The 15,357-nt window shown below is 43.0% G+C and overlaps 1 protein-coding gene across 4 annotated transcripts in view; it reads right to left on the reverse strand.

Annotated features, from left to right (window-relative positions):
• The window catches only part of stx1a (syntaxin 1A), a 50,605-nt gene that overhangs the window by 6,943 nt on the left and 28,305 nt on the right, over window positions 1–15,357 (reverse strand). For 3 of the 4 annotated variants that reach the window (XM_062960269.1, XM_062960267.1, XM_062960270.1), the window contains 7 exons: window positions 14,149–14,226; window positions 12,255–12,354; window positions 10,340–10,414; window positions 9,032–9,105; window positions 6,405–6,513; window positions 1,457–1,530; window positions 79–216 (listed from right to left, as the gene is read on the reverse strand). In XM_062960269.1, the coding sequence (XP_062816339.1) occupies window positions 79–216; window positions 1,457–1,530; window positions 6,405–6,513; window positions 9,032–9,105; window positions 10,340–10,414; window positions 12,255–12,354; window positions 14,149–14,226 (648 nt within the window). The remainder of the gene's footprint in view (window positions 1–78; window positions 217–1,456; window positions 1,531–6,404; window positions 6,514–9,031; window positions 9,106–10,339; window positions 10,415–12,254; window positions 12,355–14,148; window positions 14,227–15,357) is intronic. The other variant, XM_062960268.1, reaches the window with a different exon arrangement.

Consider the following 15,357-nt stretch of genomic DNA (forward strand, 5'->3'; position numbering starts at 1 on the left):
CCAGAGCTGGAGAACGCAGCCGAAGCTCTGCAGCACCAGGAGGCCCCGTGCCTTGGCTCTCTCCTCCTCCGCTCTCACCTGGCTCTCCACCAGCATGGCCATGTCCATGAACATGTCGTGGAGCTCCCGGATGCTGTTCTCCAGCTTGATGATCTCGCTGTGCCGCGTCTCGATCTCATTCAGCGCCTGCTTGGTGATGTTGGAGTCCATGATGATCTGGAGAATTATATAAGATTATTATTATTATTATTATTGTTTGACACAGCAAACAAGATAGATATGCTGGATTTCGTATCACAAAATCACAAGTCCAACACTTTCCAAGTGTCTAGGACTGTGTGATGTATTATTATTATTATTATTATTATTATTATTATTATTATTATTATTATTATTATTATGACACAGCAAACAAGATAGATATGCCGAATTTCGTTTCACAAAATCACAAGTCGAACACTTCCCAAGTGCCTAGGACTGTGTGATGTATTATATTATTATTATTATTTTATTATGACACAGCAAACAAGATAGATATGCCGAATTTCGTTTCACAAAATCACAAGTCGAACACTTCCCAAGTGTCTAGGACTGTGTGATGTATTATTATTATTATTATTATTATTATTATTATTATTATTATTATTATTTTATTATGACACAGCAAACAAGATGTCTAGGACTGTGTGATGTATTTTCGGATGATGCGCGCAGATCCCAGTAGGGTGGTTTTTTGCAGTTGGCAGATCGTAATTTTGTCGATGTCTATTGTTTTCATTATTATTATTATTATTATTATTATTATTATTATTATTATTACTAGCTGTGCCCGGCCACGTGTTGCTGTGGCAAAGTGGTGGTGGTACTGGTTAAAAATTGTTGTGTAATTTTTACTTGACGTTATTTGCAATTTTTTATTAATTTTAATGTAAGTTATATTTTTATTTATTATATTTTATTATTTTCTTGTATTATTTTTAGTTATTTTCTGTTATTATAGTATTTTATTGTATTAATGTTTAGTGTTTTTTATTGTTTTTTATTGGGTTGCTAGGAGACCAAGTTGGAGGAGCTTAGCCTTCTAACTGGCAGCAATTGGATAAAAGCAATTATTCCTCTCTCTAATTAGGACTTCATTTTTCTTTTCTTTTTGTTGTATCAACCTAGAGGCGTGGATGATGGGTTGTGTTGTCAAATTTCGAGGTTGGGGGGCCTGTAGTTTTGTTGTTTTGTGGGTCGCCATGATGCCATCACTCTTTTATATATATAGATTCCACGATTAGATTTTAGATATAGCAAACCTACTGTGAAATACAGCATGAGGACAACATTCCTTTGCTATTTTCTGGGAAAGGCAAAGAGAAGGACCCCCAAAGGCCATCCAGTCCAACCCCCTTTTGCTAAGCAGGGAAAGACACAATCCAATCCGTCCCGACAGATGGCCACGTAATGTTACCCCAGAGGAGAAAATGGCTGGGTTCCCGCTCTCAAGCATATCTTCCAATTCCTCGCTCGTAGTGGTCCGGCCGGCTGCGAAGGAAACCCAGAAAGGAATGGTTAAGTATTGGGGTATAAATAAACGTAATAATAAAACCAGGCTCAGATCTTGACACTGGGCCCCTAAAAGGTGACTTCTGCCCAAGTCGTCCCACGGCAGACACTCTGGGTCTCCATACTTGGCTCACCCCCGTTTCCATAAAGAAGGATTCTATACAAGGCACGGAGAAGAAGGGGGTGAGCTCCCTTCCTCCTCCTCCATCTGTCCGCCGTCCTTCCCTTCCGCTTCTTCCGCCTCCCTCCCTCCCTCCCTCCCTCTCTCGCGGGTTTGGATCTGGCTCGTCTTCAAGGCGCCCACACAGTCCTATTCTCATCTCACCGCCCCTTCCCTGTCCTGCCTGGCCTTCACACTCCCTCCCACCCACCCACCTGCTCCACTCTCCGGCTCCGGGCGACACAGTTTTCTTCCCTGCATCGGAACCGGATCCCATTCCAACTCTAACCCTGATCTAACTCTATCCTCACTCAACCTCATTCTAACCCTATCTACAACTCTAACCCTCATCCTAATTCTAACTCTAACCAAAATCTATCCTCACTCAACCTCATTCTAACTTTAACCCATCTTTAACCTAACCCTAACCCAACTCTATCCTCACTCAACCTCATTCTAACCCTCACTCTAATTCTAACCAAACACTATCTTCACTAAACCTCATTCTAACTTTAACCCATCCTTTACTCTAACCTAACCCTAACCCAACTCTATCCTCACTCAACCTCATCCTAACCCTATCTATAACTCTAACCCTCATTGTAATCCTAAACCTAACCAAACACTATCCTCACTAAACCTCATTCTAACTTTAACCCATCCTTTACTCTAACCTAACCGTAACCCAACTCTATCCTCACTCAACCTCATTCTAACACTATCTATAACTCGAACCCTCACTCTAATTCTAACCAAACACTATCCTCACTAAACCTCATTCTAACTTTAACCCATCTTTTACTCTAACCTAACCCTAACCCAACTCTATCCTCACTCAATCTCATTCTAACCCTATCTATAACTCGAACCCTCATTCTAATCCTAACTCTAACTGAACGCTACCCTCACTAAACCTCATTCTAACTCCAACCCCATCCTTTACTCTAACCTAACCCTAACCCAACTCTATCCTCCCTCAACCCTATCTATAACTCTAACCCTCATTCTAATCCTAACTCTAACCAAACACTATCCTCACTAAACCTCATTCTAACTTTAACCCATCCTTTACTCTAACCTAGCCCTAACCCATCTATCCTCACTCAACCTCATTCTAATCCTATCTATCTCTAACCCTCATTCTAATCCTAACTCTAACTGAACGCTACCCTCACTAAACCTCATTCTAACTCCAACCCCATCCTTCACTCTAACCTAACTCTAACCCTCATTCTAATCATAACGCTAACCCAGCTCTATCCTCATTAAACTTCATTCTTACCCTATCTATAATTAATAACCTTCATTCTAACTCTAACCCTAAAACTAATCCTTACTCTAATCGAACGCTACCCTCATTAAACCTAATTCTAACTCTGACCTCATCCCTCACTCTAACCTAACTCTAACCCTCATTCCAATCCTAACTCAACTTTATCTTTACTAAACCTCATTCCAACCCTATTTATAACTCTAACCCTCACTAGCCCTCATTCTAACCCCATCCCTCACTCTAACCCTCTCTAATCGAACACTACCCTCATTAAACTTCATTCTAACCCTAACTATAACTCTAATCCTCATTAACCCCCATTCTAACCCTATCCCTCACTCTAACCCTCATTCTCATCCCAACTATAACCTAATGCTACCCCCACTAGACTCATCCCTCAGCCTAATCCTAACTCTAACCAAACACTACCCTAACTAACCCTCATTCTAACCCCATCCCTCACTCTAATCCTGACTCTAACTGAACCCCTATACTTTGCTCTAACTCTAACCTTCATTAGCCTTTATTCTAACCCTGCTTCTAATTCTAAACCTACCCCTTACTCTAACACTCACTAACCTTAATTCTTTCTAATCCTACCCCTAACAATAGCCCTACTCCACACTCTAACCCTCACCAACCATGCCCATCGCGAATCCTACCCCTTACTCTAACTGACCCTCACGAACCTTCACTCTAACCCTAACCCAGTGATCTGCAAAATGGGCACTACCGCCCACAGTGGGCACTGCAGCGATCCAGGGGGGCGATGATGGCACCTATTAGGACACGGGGGCGGGGCCAGGAGAGGGGTGTGGCTTCTTCCCAAGAACCCGAGACAGGGCTGAGAATCTCCCTATACCTCTCCTGAGGCGCTTGTTGGGACACAGAGGGCGGAGCTAGGGAAGGGGGCGGGGCCTCCTTCCAAGAGCCTGAGACAGGGCTGAGCATCTATAACTCTCCTGAGAGGCCTTTTAGGACTAAGGGGCGGGGCTAGGGGTGGGGGCAGGGCCTCCTTCCAAGAGCCTGAGACAGGGCTGAGCCTCTATACCTCTCCTGAGAGGCCTTTTAGGACTAAGGGGCGGGGCTAGGGGTGGGGGCGGGGCCTCCTTCCAAGAGCCTGAGACAGGGCTGAGCCTCTATACCTCTCCTGAGAGGCCTTTTAGGACTAAGGGGCGGGGCTAGGGGTGGGGGCGGGGCCTCCTTCCAAGAGCCTGAGACAGGGCTGAGCCTCTATACCTCTCCTGAGAGGCCTTTTAGGACTAAGAGGCGGGGCTAGGGGTGGGGGCGGGGCCTCCTTCCAAGAGCCTGAGACAGGGCTGAGCCTCTATACCTCTCCTGAGAGGCCTTTTAGGACCAAGGGGCGGGGCTAGGGGTGGGGGCGGGGCCTCCTTCCAAGAGCCTGAGACAGGGCTGAGCCTCTATACCTCTCCTGAGAGGCCTTTTAGGACCAAGGGGCGGGGCTAGGGGTGGGGGCGGGGCCTCCTTCCAAGAGCCTGAGACAGGGCTGAGCCTCTATACCTCTCCTGAGAGGCCTTTTAGGACTAAGGGGCGGGGCTAGGGGTGGGGGCGGGGCCTCCTTCCAAGAGCCTGAGACAGGGCTGAGCCTCTATACCTCTCCTGAGAGGCCTTTTAGGACTAAGGGGCGGGGCTAGGGGTGGGGGCGGGGCCTCCTTCCAAGAGCCTGAGACAGGGCTGAGCCTCTATACCTCTCCTGAGAGGCCTTTTAGGACCAAGGGGCGGGGCTAGGGGTGGGGGCGGGGCCTCCTTCCAAGAGCCTGAGACAGGGCTGAGCCTCTATACCTCTCCTGAGAGGCCTTTTAGGACTAAGGGGCGGGGCTAGGGGTGGGGGCGGGGCCTCCTTCCAAGAGCCTGAGACAGGGCTGAGCCTCTATACCTCTCCTGAGAGGCCTTTTAGGACCAAGGGGCGGGGCTAGGGGTGGGGGCGGGGCCTCCTTCCAAGAGCCTGAGACAGGGCTGAGCCTCTATACCTCTCCTGAGAGGCCTTTTAGGACTAAGGGGCGGGGCTAGGGGTGGGGGCGGGGCCTCCTTCCAAGAGCCTGAGACAGGGCTGAGCCTCTATACCTCTCCTGAGAGGCCTTTTAGGACTAAGGGGCGGGGCTAGGGGTGGGGGCGGGGCCTCCTTCCAAGAGCCTGAGACAGGGCTGAGCCTCTATACCTCTCCTGAGAGGCCTTTTAGGACTAAGGGGCGGGGCTAGGGGTGGGGGCGGGGCCTCCTTCCAAGAGCCTGAGACAGGGCTGAGCCTCTATACCTCTCCTGAGAGGCCTTTTAGGACTAAGGGGCGGGGCTAGGGGTGGGGGCGGGGCCTCCTTCCAAGAGCCTGAGACAGGGCTGAGCCTCTATACCTCTCCTGAGAGGCCTTTTAGGACCAAGGGGCGGGGCTAGGGGTGGGGGCGGGGCCTCCTTCCAAGAGCCTGAGACAGGGCTGAGCCTCTATACCTCTCCTGAGAGGCCTTTTAGGACTAAGGGGCGGGGCTAGGGGTGGGGGCGGGGCCTCCTTCCAAGAGCCTGAGACAGGGCTGAGCCTCTATACCTCTCCTGAGAGGCCTTTTAGGACCAAGGGGCGGGGCTAGGGGTGGGGGCGGGGCCTCCTTCCAAGAGCCTGAGACAGGGCTGAGCCTCTATACCTCTCCTGAGAGGCCTTTTAGGACTAAGGGGCGGGGCTAGGGGTGGGGGCGGGGCCTCCTTCCAAGAGCCTGAGACAGGGCTGAGCCTCTATACCTCTCCTGAGAGGCCTTTTAGGACTAAGGGGCGGGGCTAGGGGTGGGGGCGGGGCCTCTTCCCAAGAGCCTGAGACAGGGCTGAGCCTCTATACCTCTCCTGAGAGGCCTTTTAGGACTAAAGGGCGGGGCTAGGGGCGGGGGCGGGGCCTTTTCCCAAGAGTGTGAGACAGGGCTGAGCCTCTATACCTCCCCTGAGGCGCTTGTTAGAACACAGGGGCGGGGTATAGAGGTTCAGACCCGTCAGGCACTTGGGAAGAGGCCCCGCCCCCTGTGTTCAGGACAGGGATAGAAGCTCAGCCCTGCCTCAGTGCTCGTAACTCCGCCCATCCCAGTCCTGGCCTCCCATTTGTGGCCCCGCCCACCTCCCCCTCGCAGCCTTGCATCTCGGACTAGGGGAGAGGCTCAGCCCCGCCCTCTTGAGCAGGAGCCACTCCCATCCCTCTAAGCCACGCCCCCTTTCCAGGGGGCACTGAGTAATATTTTTTTTGGAAAGGGGGCGGCAGGCCAAATAAGTTTGGGAACCACTGCTCTAACCTTTGGAAAAGAATCCTAAAGGCCATCCAGTCCAACCCCCTTCTGCCAGGTACGAGGATACAATCCGAGTCCTCTCAACAGATAGCCATCCATCCTCTCCAGAGAAGGAGACTCCAAGAGGGCAGACAGAAGCAAACTCACTGATTTCTAGTTGCCTCTGGATGCGTCCTTTGCAGCGCTCCCGGTAATCGGACTGGGTGGCATTGTACTCTGACATCACCTCCACAAATTTCCGGGATAAAGTTGAATGCTGGTGGGAAAAGCGGGGAGACGGGTAAATCATTGCCTCCGAATTATCATTCCCCATATTGAGAACCTGAAACGGATTCCCTGCCCTGGGCCAGAAAAGGGGCCTCTTTTTGGGATGAGGTTTTGGAAGGGCCACCTTTCCCTCTCCCGCCCTCCTTTTGTTGCATTTGGCACGTGTGCGCTTGAGCTTTTCGCACTCGCTTCAGGAACGAGGTGTTGCGTGTCTATAATTTCCCCAGTTGCTTCGCGTCCATCTGCTCGGTTTTAGGGAGGGAAAGAGAGACAGAAAGTGTGATGTTTATTCTCAAAGTCAATCCTTGGCTTCCAATTTGGGAACTCCAATCCAGTTCTGCCGGTGACGGAGGCGATATTTTGGCACCCAGAGTGGTAACTGGGGGTCTATTATTGTTGTTGTTATTGTTGTTTTTATTTATACCCCACTTATACCCCCCATTTATACTCTCCACAAGCAATTTTCCTCTATCTATCTATTTATTTACAGTATTTATATTCCGCCCTTCTCACTCCGAAGGGGACTCAGGGCGGATTACAATGAACACATATATGGCAAACATTCAATGCCAACAGACAAACAACATACATTAGACAGACTCAGAGGCATTTTTAACATTTTTCCAGCTTCACGATTCCGGCCACAGGGGGAGCTGTTGCTTCACCGTCCAGTAGTGGCTGTACTTCCGCATTCCTTTCCTCGTGTTTTGCTGGCAGTTTTATGGTGTTATAAATTAGCCTCCCCGCATAAAGCGTCCCTAAATTTCCCTAATTGACAGGTGCAACTGTCTTTCGGGGCTGCATAGGTCAACAGCAAGCCGGGGCTATTAATGGTCGGAGGCTTAACCCGACCCAGGCTTCGAACTCATGACCTCTCGGTCAGTAGTGATTTATAGCAGCTGGTTACTAGCCAGCTGCGCCACAGCCCAGCCCCAGATAGATAGGATCTATCTATCTATCTATCTATCTATCTATCTATCTATCTATCTATCTATCTCATAGAATCCTAGAGTTGGAAGAAACCCCAAAGGTCATCTAGCCCAACCATCATACTTGTATATGTATATAATGTGTGTATACAGGCAGTCCCCAAGTTACAAACAAGATACTGTATATACTCGAGTATAAGCCTAGTTTTATCAGCCCTTTTTTAGGGCTGGAAAAAAAAAACCTCCTCGGCTTCTATTCGTGTGAGGGTCCTGGTGCGCTTATATTCAGGTTGGCTTATACTCAAGTATATATGGTAAATTTATCATTATTCTCTATTATTATTGGTATTGTTACATTTATTATTTTACTCTATTAATTATTATTATTACATTTATTATTTTACTCTATTATTATTATTATTATTGTTACTTTTACATTTATTTTACTTTATTATTATTATTATTATTATTATTATTATTATTATTATTAATACATTTATTATTACAGTAGAGTCTCACTTATCCAACACTTGCTTATCCAACGTTCTGGATTATACAACACATTTTTGTAGTCAATGTTTTCAATACATCGTGATATTTTGGTGCTAAATACAGTCATTACTACGTAGTATTACTGCGTATTGAACTACTTTTTCTGTCAAATTTGTTGTATAACATGATGTTTTGGTGCTTAAGTTGTAAAATCATAACCTAATTTGGTGTTTAATAGGTTTCTTCTTAATCTCTCCTTATTATCCAACATATTCGCTTATCCAACGTTCTGCTGGCCTGTTTATGTTGGATAAGTGAGACTCTACTGTACATTTACTATTTTACTGCATTTATTATTATTATTATTATTACATTTATTATTTCACGCTATGATTATTAAAAGGATACATAAGCATATTTACATTGAAGAAGGTGAAAATAATAATTGAATCAGAGTTGAAGAGTCATATCTTAAATTACAGTTTGATGTAAAGATTCAAAAACATTTAAACTACTGAGGCCTCAGTTAATGTAATTTTATTGGTATCTCAGCTTATACAGGAGTCAATGTAAAATTAGGTGCCTCGGCTTATATTCAGGTCGGCTTAGACTCGAGTCTATACAGGTATATGTATATACAGAAACATGCAGGGGATTGGACTGGATAGTCTCTTGGGGTCTCTTCCAACTGTAGGTTCTATGTGCTGTCGAAAACCTTCATGGCCGGAATCACTGGGTTGCTGTGAGTTTTCCAGACTGTATGGCCATGTTCCAGAAGCATTCTCTCCTGATGTTTCGCCCACATCTACGGCAAGGGTTGTGAGGTCTGTTGCAAACTAGGCAAGTGAGGTTTATATATAGGAATGATGTCCAGGTTGGGAGAAAGATCTCTTGTCTGTTGGAGGCAAGTGTAAATGTTGCCACTGGTCACCTTGATTAGCATTGAATGGCCTTGCAGCTGCAAAGCCTGGCTGCTTCCTGCCTGGGGGAATCCCTTGTGTATATCGCTTAACGATCTATATAGCCAGGTGGACTCTATTGAGACCCGCAATGCTTTGCAACCTGGGAGCCTTTGCCGCTGCTCACCTGTGTTTTCCTGATCCGCAAGTCGGCCGAGGATCTGTTCAGCCCTTCCTCGTGTTCAATGCTCTGCTCGATACCTGCAAAGAAGCCGGAGAAGAGGCACCGTTTGGAAGGAGACTTAAGAGGGAAACAGGTGGGCGGACGTGACAAACAGATGGTCCTCTCCATCTCCCCGCTGCCAAATATCCGTTCCAGGCCGGCTTAAAAATATCTCCTTGGAACATAGGAGTCCGACAACAACAACAGCGCAGCCAGGGATGTGTTCATTCATTTTTTAAAAGCATTAAAATACAAAAGCCTTTGGGCACCTCAAAATGTGGGCCAACCCAAAGGTGAACTCCAGCGGCATCTAGGCTTTGTTTACATCTCATTTGCATTGCTGCTCATTTTATTACTCAAAGAAGAATGGAGTTCTGTCACTTTAGATTCAGAAATTGGCTTCTAGGGACATCTTTGGAGCGATAAGGAGCAATATGGGGCTCGATCCAAACATGAAAGCTGCTATCCAAGGGAAGGAGGAGCCTCAAAGGGAAATGTTTATCAATGTTTAATGTATTTAATTTTTAAAAAATATTTTATTTATAGTTTTAAGTGTATACATAAAAAGTAGGGGAACAATTAGGAGTTATAGAAAAGACTAGCTGTGCCCGGCCACATGTTGCTGTGGCTAGGACTTTATTTTTCTTTCCTTTTTGTTGTATGAACGTAGAGGCGTAAATGAGAGGTTGTGCTGTTAATTTTTGAGGTTGTGGGGTGTTTAGTTTAGTTGTTTTGTCCGGTGCCGTGATTCCATTACCCTTTTATATATATATATACTAGCTGTGCCCGGCCACGCGTTGCTGTGGCGAAGTATGGTGGTATGGGAAATAAAGTATTGAGGAATTGTTGGTAGTTAAGGTAAAGTGTAAAGGTGTAGAGTCCAGATAATCCAGTTAAAGCAGATAATATAAGATTATATGGGTTATATGGCTGTGTGGAAGGGCCTTGAGTCTACACTGCCATCTAATCCAGTTAAAATCTGATAATCTGTATTTTATAGGCAGTGTGGAAGAGGCCTAAGTGAGGCCTAACTCTGCCTGTCCCCTGGGTGAGTGGGTTGCTAGGAGACCAAGTGGGCGGAGCTTAGCCTTCTAACTGGCAGTAATTGGATAAAAACGCGTGGCCGGGCAAAGCTAGTATGTTTACATTGTGTTTTATTGTAAGCCGCCCTGAGTCCCCTATGGGTGAAAAGAGCAGGATATAAATATTGTAATAAATTAATAAATAATAAATAAAATGCAAATTCAGCAAAGGAATTCCCAAAAGACTCACTTTTTAGCTTGGAGCGGACTTTGTTGGCGGTCTTTTTGATGTCCGACATCAACTCCTCCAGCTCTTCTTTGGTTTCTGGAAAGAAGAGCAGAACGAGAAAAGTTTGAATCACGGACTCGGAACATAGGAAGGGAACTCCGAAGGCTATCTAGTCCACCCTCATTTTGCCAGACGCACAATCCAAGCCCTCTGGACAGATGGCCACACAGCCTCTGTTGTCTTGTACTGTGTGTGTATATAGGAATACTAGCTGTGCCCGGCCATGCAAAGTATAGTGGTATGGGAAATAAAGTATTGAGAAATTGGTGGTAATTAGTATATGTTATTTCTTAAAGCTTGTGAATATACATTGGCATTCTGGGTTATATAGCTGTGTGGAAGGGCCTTGAGTCTACACTGCCATATAATCCAGTTCAAGTCAGATAATCTGTATTTTATACGTAGTGTGGAAGAGGCTTAAGTGAACCCCACCATAGCTATGACATGAAGGGGGCAGGGCCTACAGGGGGGGCTACCCTTCTGACTGGCAGCAAGGGGGAGAACAGCTCTTCCTCGTCCTCTGTAATTTGGACTTAATTCTTCTAGGTTTTTTTGTTTGAAAGACAAATGTTGGATGATTATGTCTTTTGTGGCCAAATTTTGTGTGATTGGGTTCAATGGTTTTGTTGTTTACTCCATAATAAAATGCACATTACATTTTTATATATATAGACTAGCTGTGCCCGGCCACGCGTTGCTGTAGCATAGTCCTAAGTGGGTTTTTATTTGTGGAAGCAAGTATGAATGTTGTAATTAGTTACCTTGATTAGCACTGAATGGCCTTGCAGCTTCAAAGCCTAGTTGTTTCCTCCCTCGGGATTCCTTTGTTGGGAGGTGTTAGCTGGCCCTGATTGTTTCCTGTCTGGAATTCCCCTGTTTTCAGAGTGTGGTTCTTTATTTACTGTCCTGATTTTAGAGATTATATTGTTCTGTATTATTATACCACAGTCATTTTTATATATTATATTTATATTTTTGTATTATTTGCTTAGAACCGGATTATATGTGGCCCCTTCTACACAACTGTATAGAATCCACACTGAACTGGATTATATGGCAGTGGGGACTCAAGATAATCCAGTTCAAAGCAGATACTGTGGATTATCTGCCTTGGCATTCTGGGTTATATATTATTGTATTATTCTGTATTATTCTACCACAGTAATTATTTCATATTATATTTATAACCTTATATGATCTGCTTAGAAGTGGATGAGGCCCCTTCTACACCTGTATAAAATCCACACTGAAGTGGATGATATGGCAGTGTGGACTCAAAATAATCCAGTTCAAAGCAGATTCCAAATGGGTTATATAGCTGTGTGGAAGGGCCTTGAATCTACACTGCCATATAATCCAGTTAAAATCAGATAATTTGTATTTTATAGGCAGTGTGGAAGAGGCCTAAGGGAGGCCTAACTCTGCCTGTCCCCTGGGCTGAGTGGGTTGCTAGGAGACCAAATGGGCGGAGCTTAGCCTTCTAAATAAGGCTAAGCCGCTCCGAGCCCTAGGGGAGTGGCGGCATATAAGTTTGAAAAATAAATAAATAAATAAATAAATAAATGGCAGCAATTGGATAAAATCAATTATTCCTCTCCCTCTAATTAGGAGTTTATTTTTCTTTTGTATGAACGTAGAGGCATGGATGAGGGGTTGTGCTGCCAAGTTTAGTGTTTCTGGGATGTGTAGTTTTGTTGTTTTGTCCTAGGCCGAAATTTCATTACCCTTTTATATATATAGATAGATAGATGGAATGACATTACGTTACATAAAGTGATTAATACATTTGGTTGGGCATCTTGGAATGTGCATTGGAATCCTGCACAGTCTAAGATGAAGCATGATGAAGATAAAGAAACTTGGCCACTTCGCTCACTTTCGTCGGGGTTCGGGGAGGCGAGGATGGCGCTGTGCTTCCGCTTCACGTCTTCCACGTTTTCGGCGATCTTCTCGATGAAGCCCCGGATCTCTTCCACCTGCAAACAGGACCCAAATAATAATAATAATAATAATAATAATAATAATAATAATAATAATACTTTATTTATACCCCGCCACCATCTCCCCAACGGGGACAAATTGATCTTCACAGACTAGAGTGACTAGGCCACGACTCACACCACTGATCAAACTCCAAGGATCCCGCAGCAAAGAGCATTACCGTATATACTCGAGTATAAGCCGACCCGAATATAAGACGAGGCACCTAATTTTACCAAAAAAAACAAAAAAAACTGGGAAAACATTGACTCCAGTATAAGCCGAGGGTGTTAAATTTCAGAAATAAAAATAGATACCAATAAAATTACATTAATTGAGGCATCGGTAGGTTAAATGTTTTTAAAGCTCAAATTTAAGATAAGACTGTCCAACTCTGATCCAATCCCTACTCTCATCGTCTTCAATGTCAATGTGCTTATGTATCCTTTTCATAATAATAGAGTAAAATAATACATGTAATAATAATAATAATAAATACAGGAAAAGAATACAGGTAATAATAAATAGAGTAAAATAATAAATGCAATTATATTAATAAGACCAGAGTGAAATAATAAATGTATTAATAATAAAAATAGAGTAAACTAAATGTAATAGTAGCAACAATAATAGAGAAAAATAATAAATGTAATATAGTAGAGTCTCACTTATCCAACATAAACGGGCCGGCAGAACGTTGGATAAGCGAATATGTTGGATAATAAGGAGGGATTAAGGAAAAGCCTATTAAACATCAAATGAGGTTATGATTTTACAAATTAAGCACCCAAACATCATCTTATACAACAAATTTGACAGAAAATGTAGTTTATTACACATTAATGCTATGTAGTAATTATTGTACAGTAGAGTCTCACTTATCCAACACTCGCTTATCCAACATTCTGGATTATCCAACACATTTTTTGTTTTCAATATATCGTGATATTTTGGTGATAAATTCATAAATACAGTAATTACTACATAGCATTACTGCATATTGAACTACTTTTCCTGCCAAATTTGTTGTCTAACATGATGTTTTGGTGCTTAATTTGTAAAATCATACCCTAATTTGATGTTTAATAGGCTTTTCCTTAATGCCTCCTTATTATCCAACATATTCGCTTATCCAACATTCTGCCGGCCCGTTTATGTTGGATAAGTGAGACTCTACTGTATTTACGAATTTAGGACCAAAATATCACGATGTATTGAAAACATTGATTACAAAAATGCATTGGATAATCCAGAGGCTTGGATAAGCGAGGCTTGGATAAGTGAGACTCTACTGTAATAATAAAAATGGAGTAAACTAAATGTAATAGTAGCAACAATAATAGAGAAAAATAATAAATGTAATCATACCAATAATAATAGAGAAATATAATAAATGTAATCATACCAATAATAATAGAGAAATATAATAAATGTAATAATACCAATAATAATAGAGAAATATAATAAATGTAATAATACCAACAATAATAGAGAAAAATAATAAATGTAATAGTAGCAACAATAATAGAGAAATATAATAAATGTAATCATACCAATAATAATAGAGAAAAATAATAAATGTACCATATATTCTCGAATATAAGCTGACCCAAATATAAGCCAAACAGGACCCTCACTTGAATATAAGCCGAGGTGGGCTTTTTCAGTCTTAAAAAAAGGGCTGAAAAACTAGGCTTATACTTGAGTATATACAGTAATTTGAATTAATTCTAAAGGGTTGCCTCTCCGATACATTTCTAGTAATAGAAAGGACTTTTTTTCCCCCTCACCTGCTCGAAAAACTCATCCATGAAGCGGTCCCGATCCACTCCGACAGCAATTTCGTCATCCTCATCGCCATCTTTCACCTGGAAAAAGAAGCGACGGAGTGAGATAAATCATCTATCTATCTCTTCCCTATATCTAACTATCTATCTACATCTGTCGGGAGGGATCGGATTGTGCATGGACTGAATGGCCCTTCCAGTTCTAGGATAATATATTTCTGTGATTGCGGATTCTGCTGGAAGGGATCCCAAAGGCCATCTAGTCCAACTCCACCGAAGCAAGATATATTTCTATATCAGTGGCTTCCAAACTTATTTGGCCTACCGCCCCCTTTCCGGAAAATATATTACTCAGCACCCCTGCCATCACTCTTTTATATATATAGATATTGTCTTACAAAATAATATTATTAACATTATATGCATATACAATATATTATAGTATTATATATTATTGTAAATTATATTGTATATGTATATATGTGTGTGTGTGTGTATATATATATATATATATGTGTGTGTGTGTGTATATATGTATATAATCTATCATCAAACTGAGTTGGAAGGCATCCCGAAGGCTATCTTGTCCAACTACCTGCATTTATATATGTGTCAATATCTATCTATATATATAAAAGAGTGATGGCATCACGGCGACCCACAAAACAACAAAACTACAGGCCCCCCAACCTCGAAATTTGACAACACAACCCATCATCCACGCCTCTAGGTTGATACAACAGAAAGAAAAGAAAAATAAAGTCCTAATTAAAGGGAGAGGAATAATTGCTTTTATCCAATTGCTGCCAGTTAGAAGGCTAAGCTCCTCCAACTTGGTCTCCTAGCAACCCAATAAAAAATAAGAAAAAACACTAAAATTAATACAATAAAATACTATAATAACAGAAAATAACTAAAAATAATACAAGAAAATAATAAAATATAATAAATAAAAATATAACTTACAATAAAATTAATTAAAAATTGCAAATAACGTCAAATAAAAATTACACAACAATTTTTAACCAATACCACCACCACTTTGCCACAGCAACGCGTGGCTGGGCACAGCTAGTATCTATATATATCATGGAATCAGAAAGTAGGAATGCATCCCAAAGGCCATCTAGTCCAACTCCCTGATATCTATGTATGTATATCTCTATATACCATACATCTATGCATCTCTCTCTATATGTATATCAATATCTA

Source organism: Anolis carolinensis, unplaced genomic scaffold (genome assembly GCF_035594765.1).
Source record: "Anolis carolinensis isolate JA03-04 unplaced genomic scaffold, rAnoCar3.1.pri scaffold_7, whole genome shotgun sequence".
Classification (NCBI taxonomy): Eukaryota; Metazoa; Chordata; class Lepidosauria; order Squamata; family Dactyloidae; genus Anolis; species Anolis carolinensis.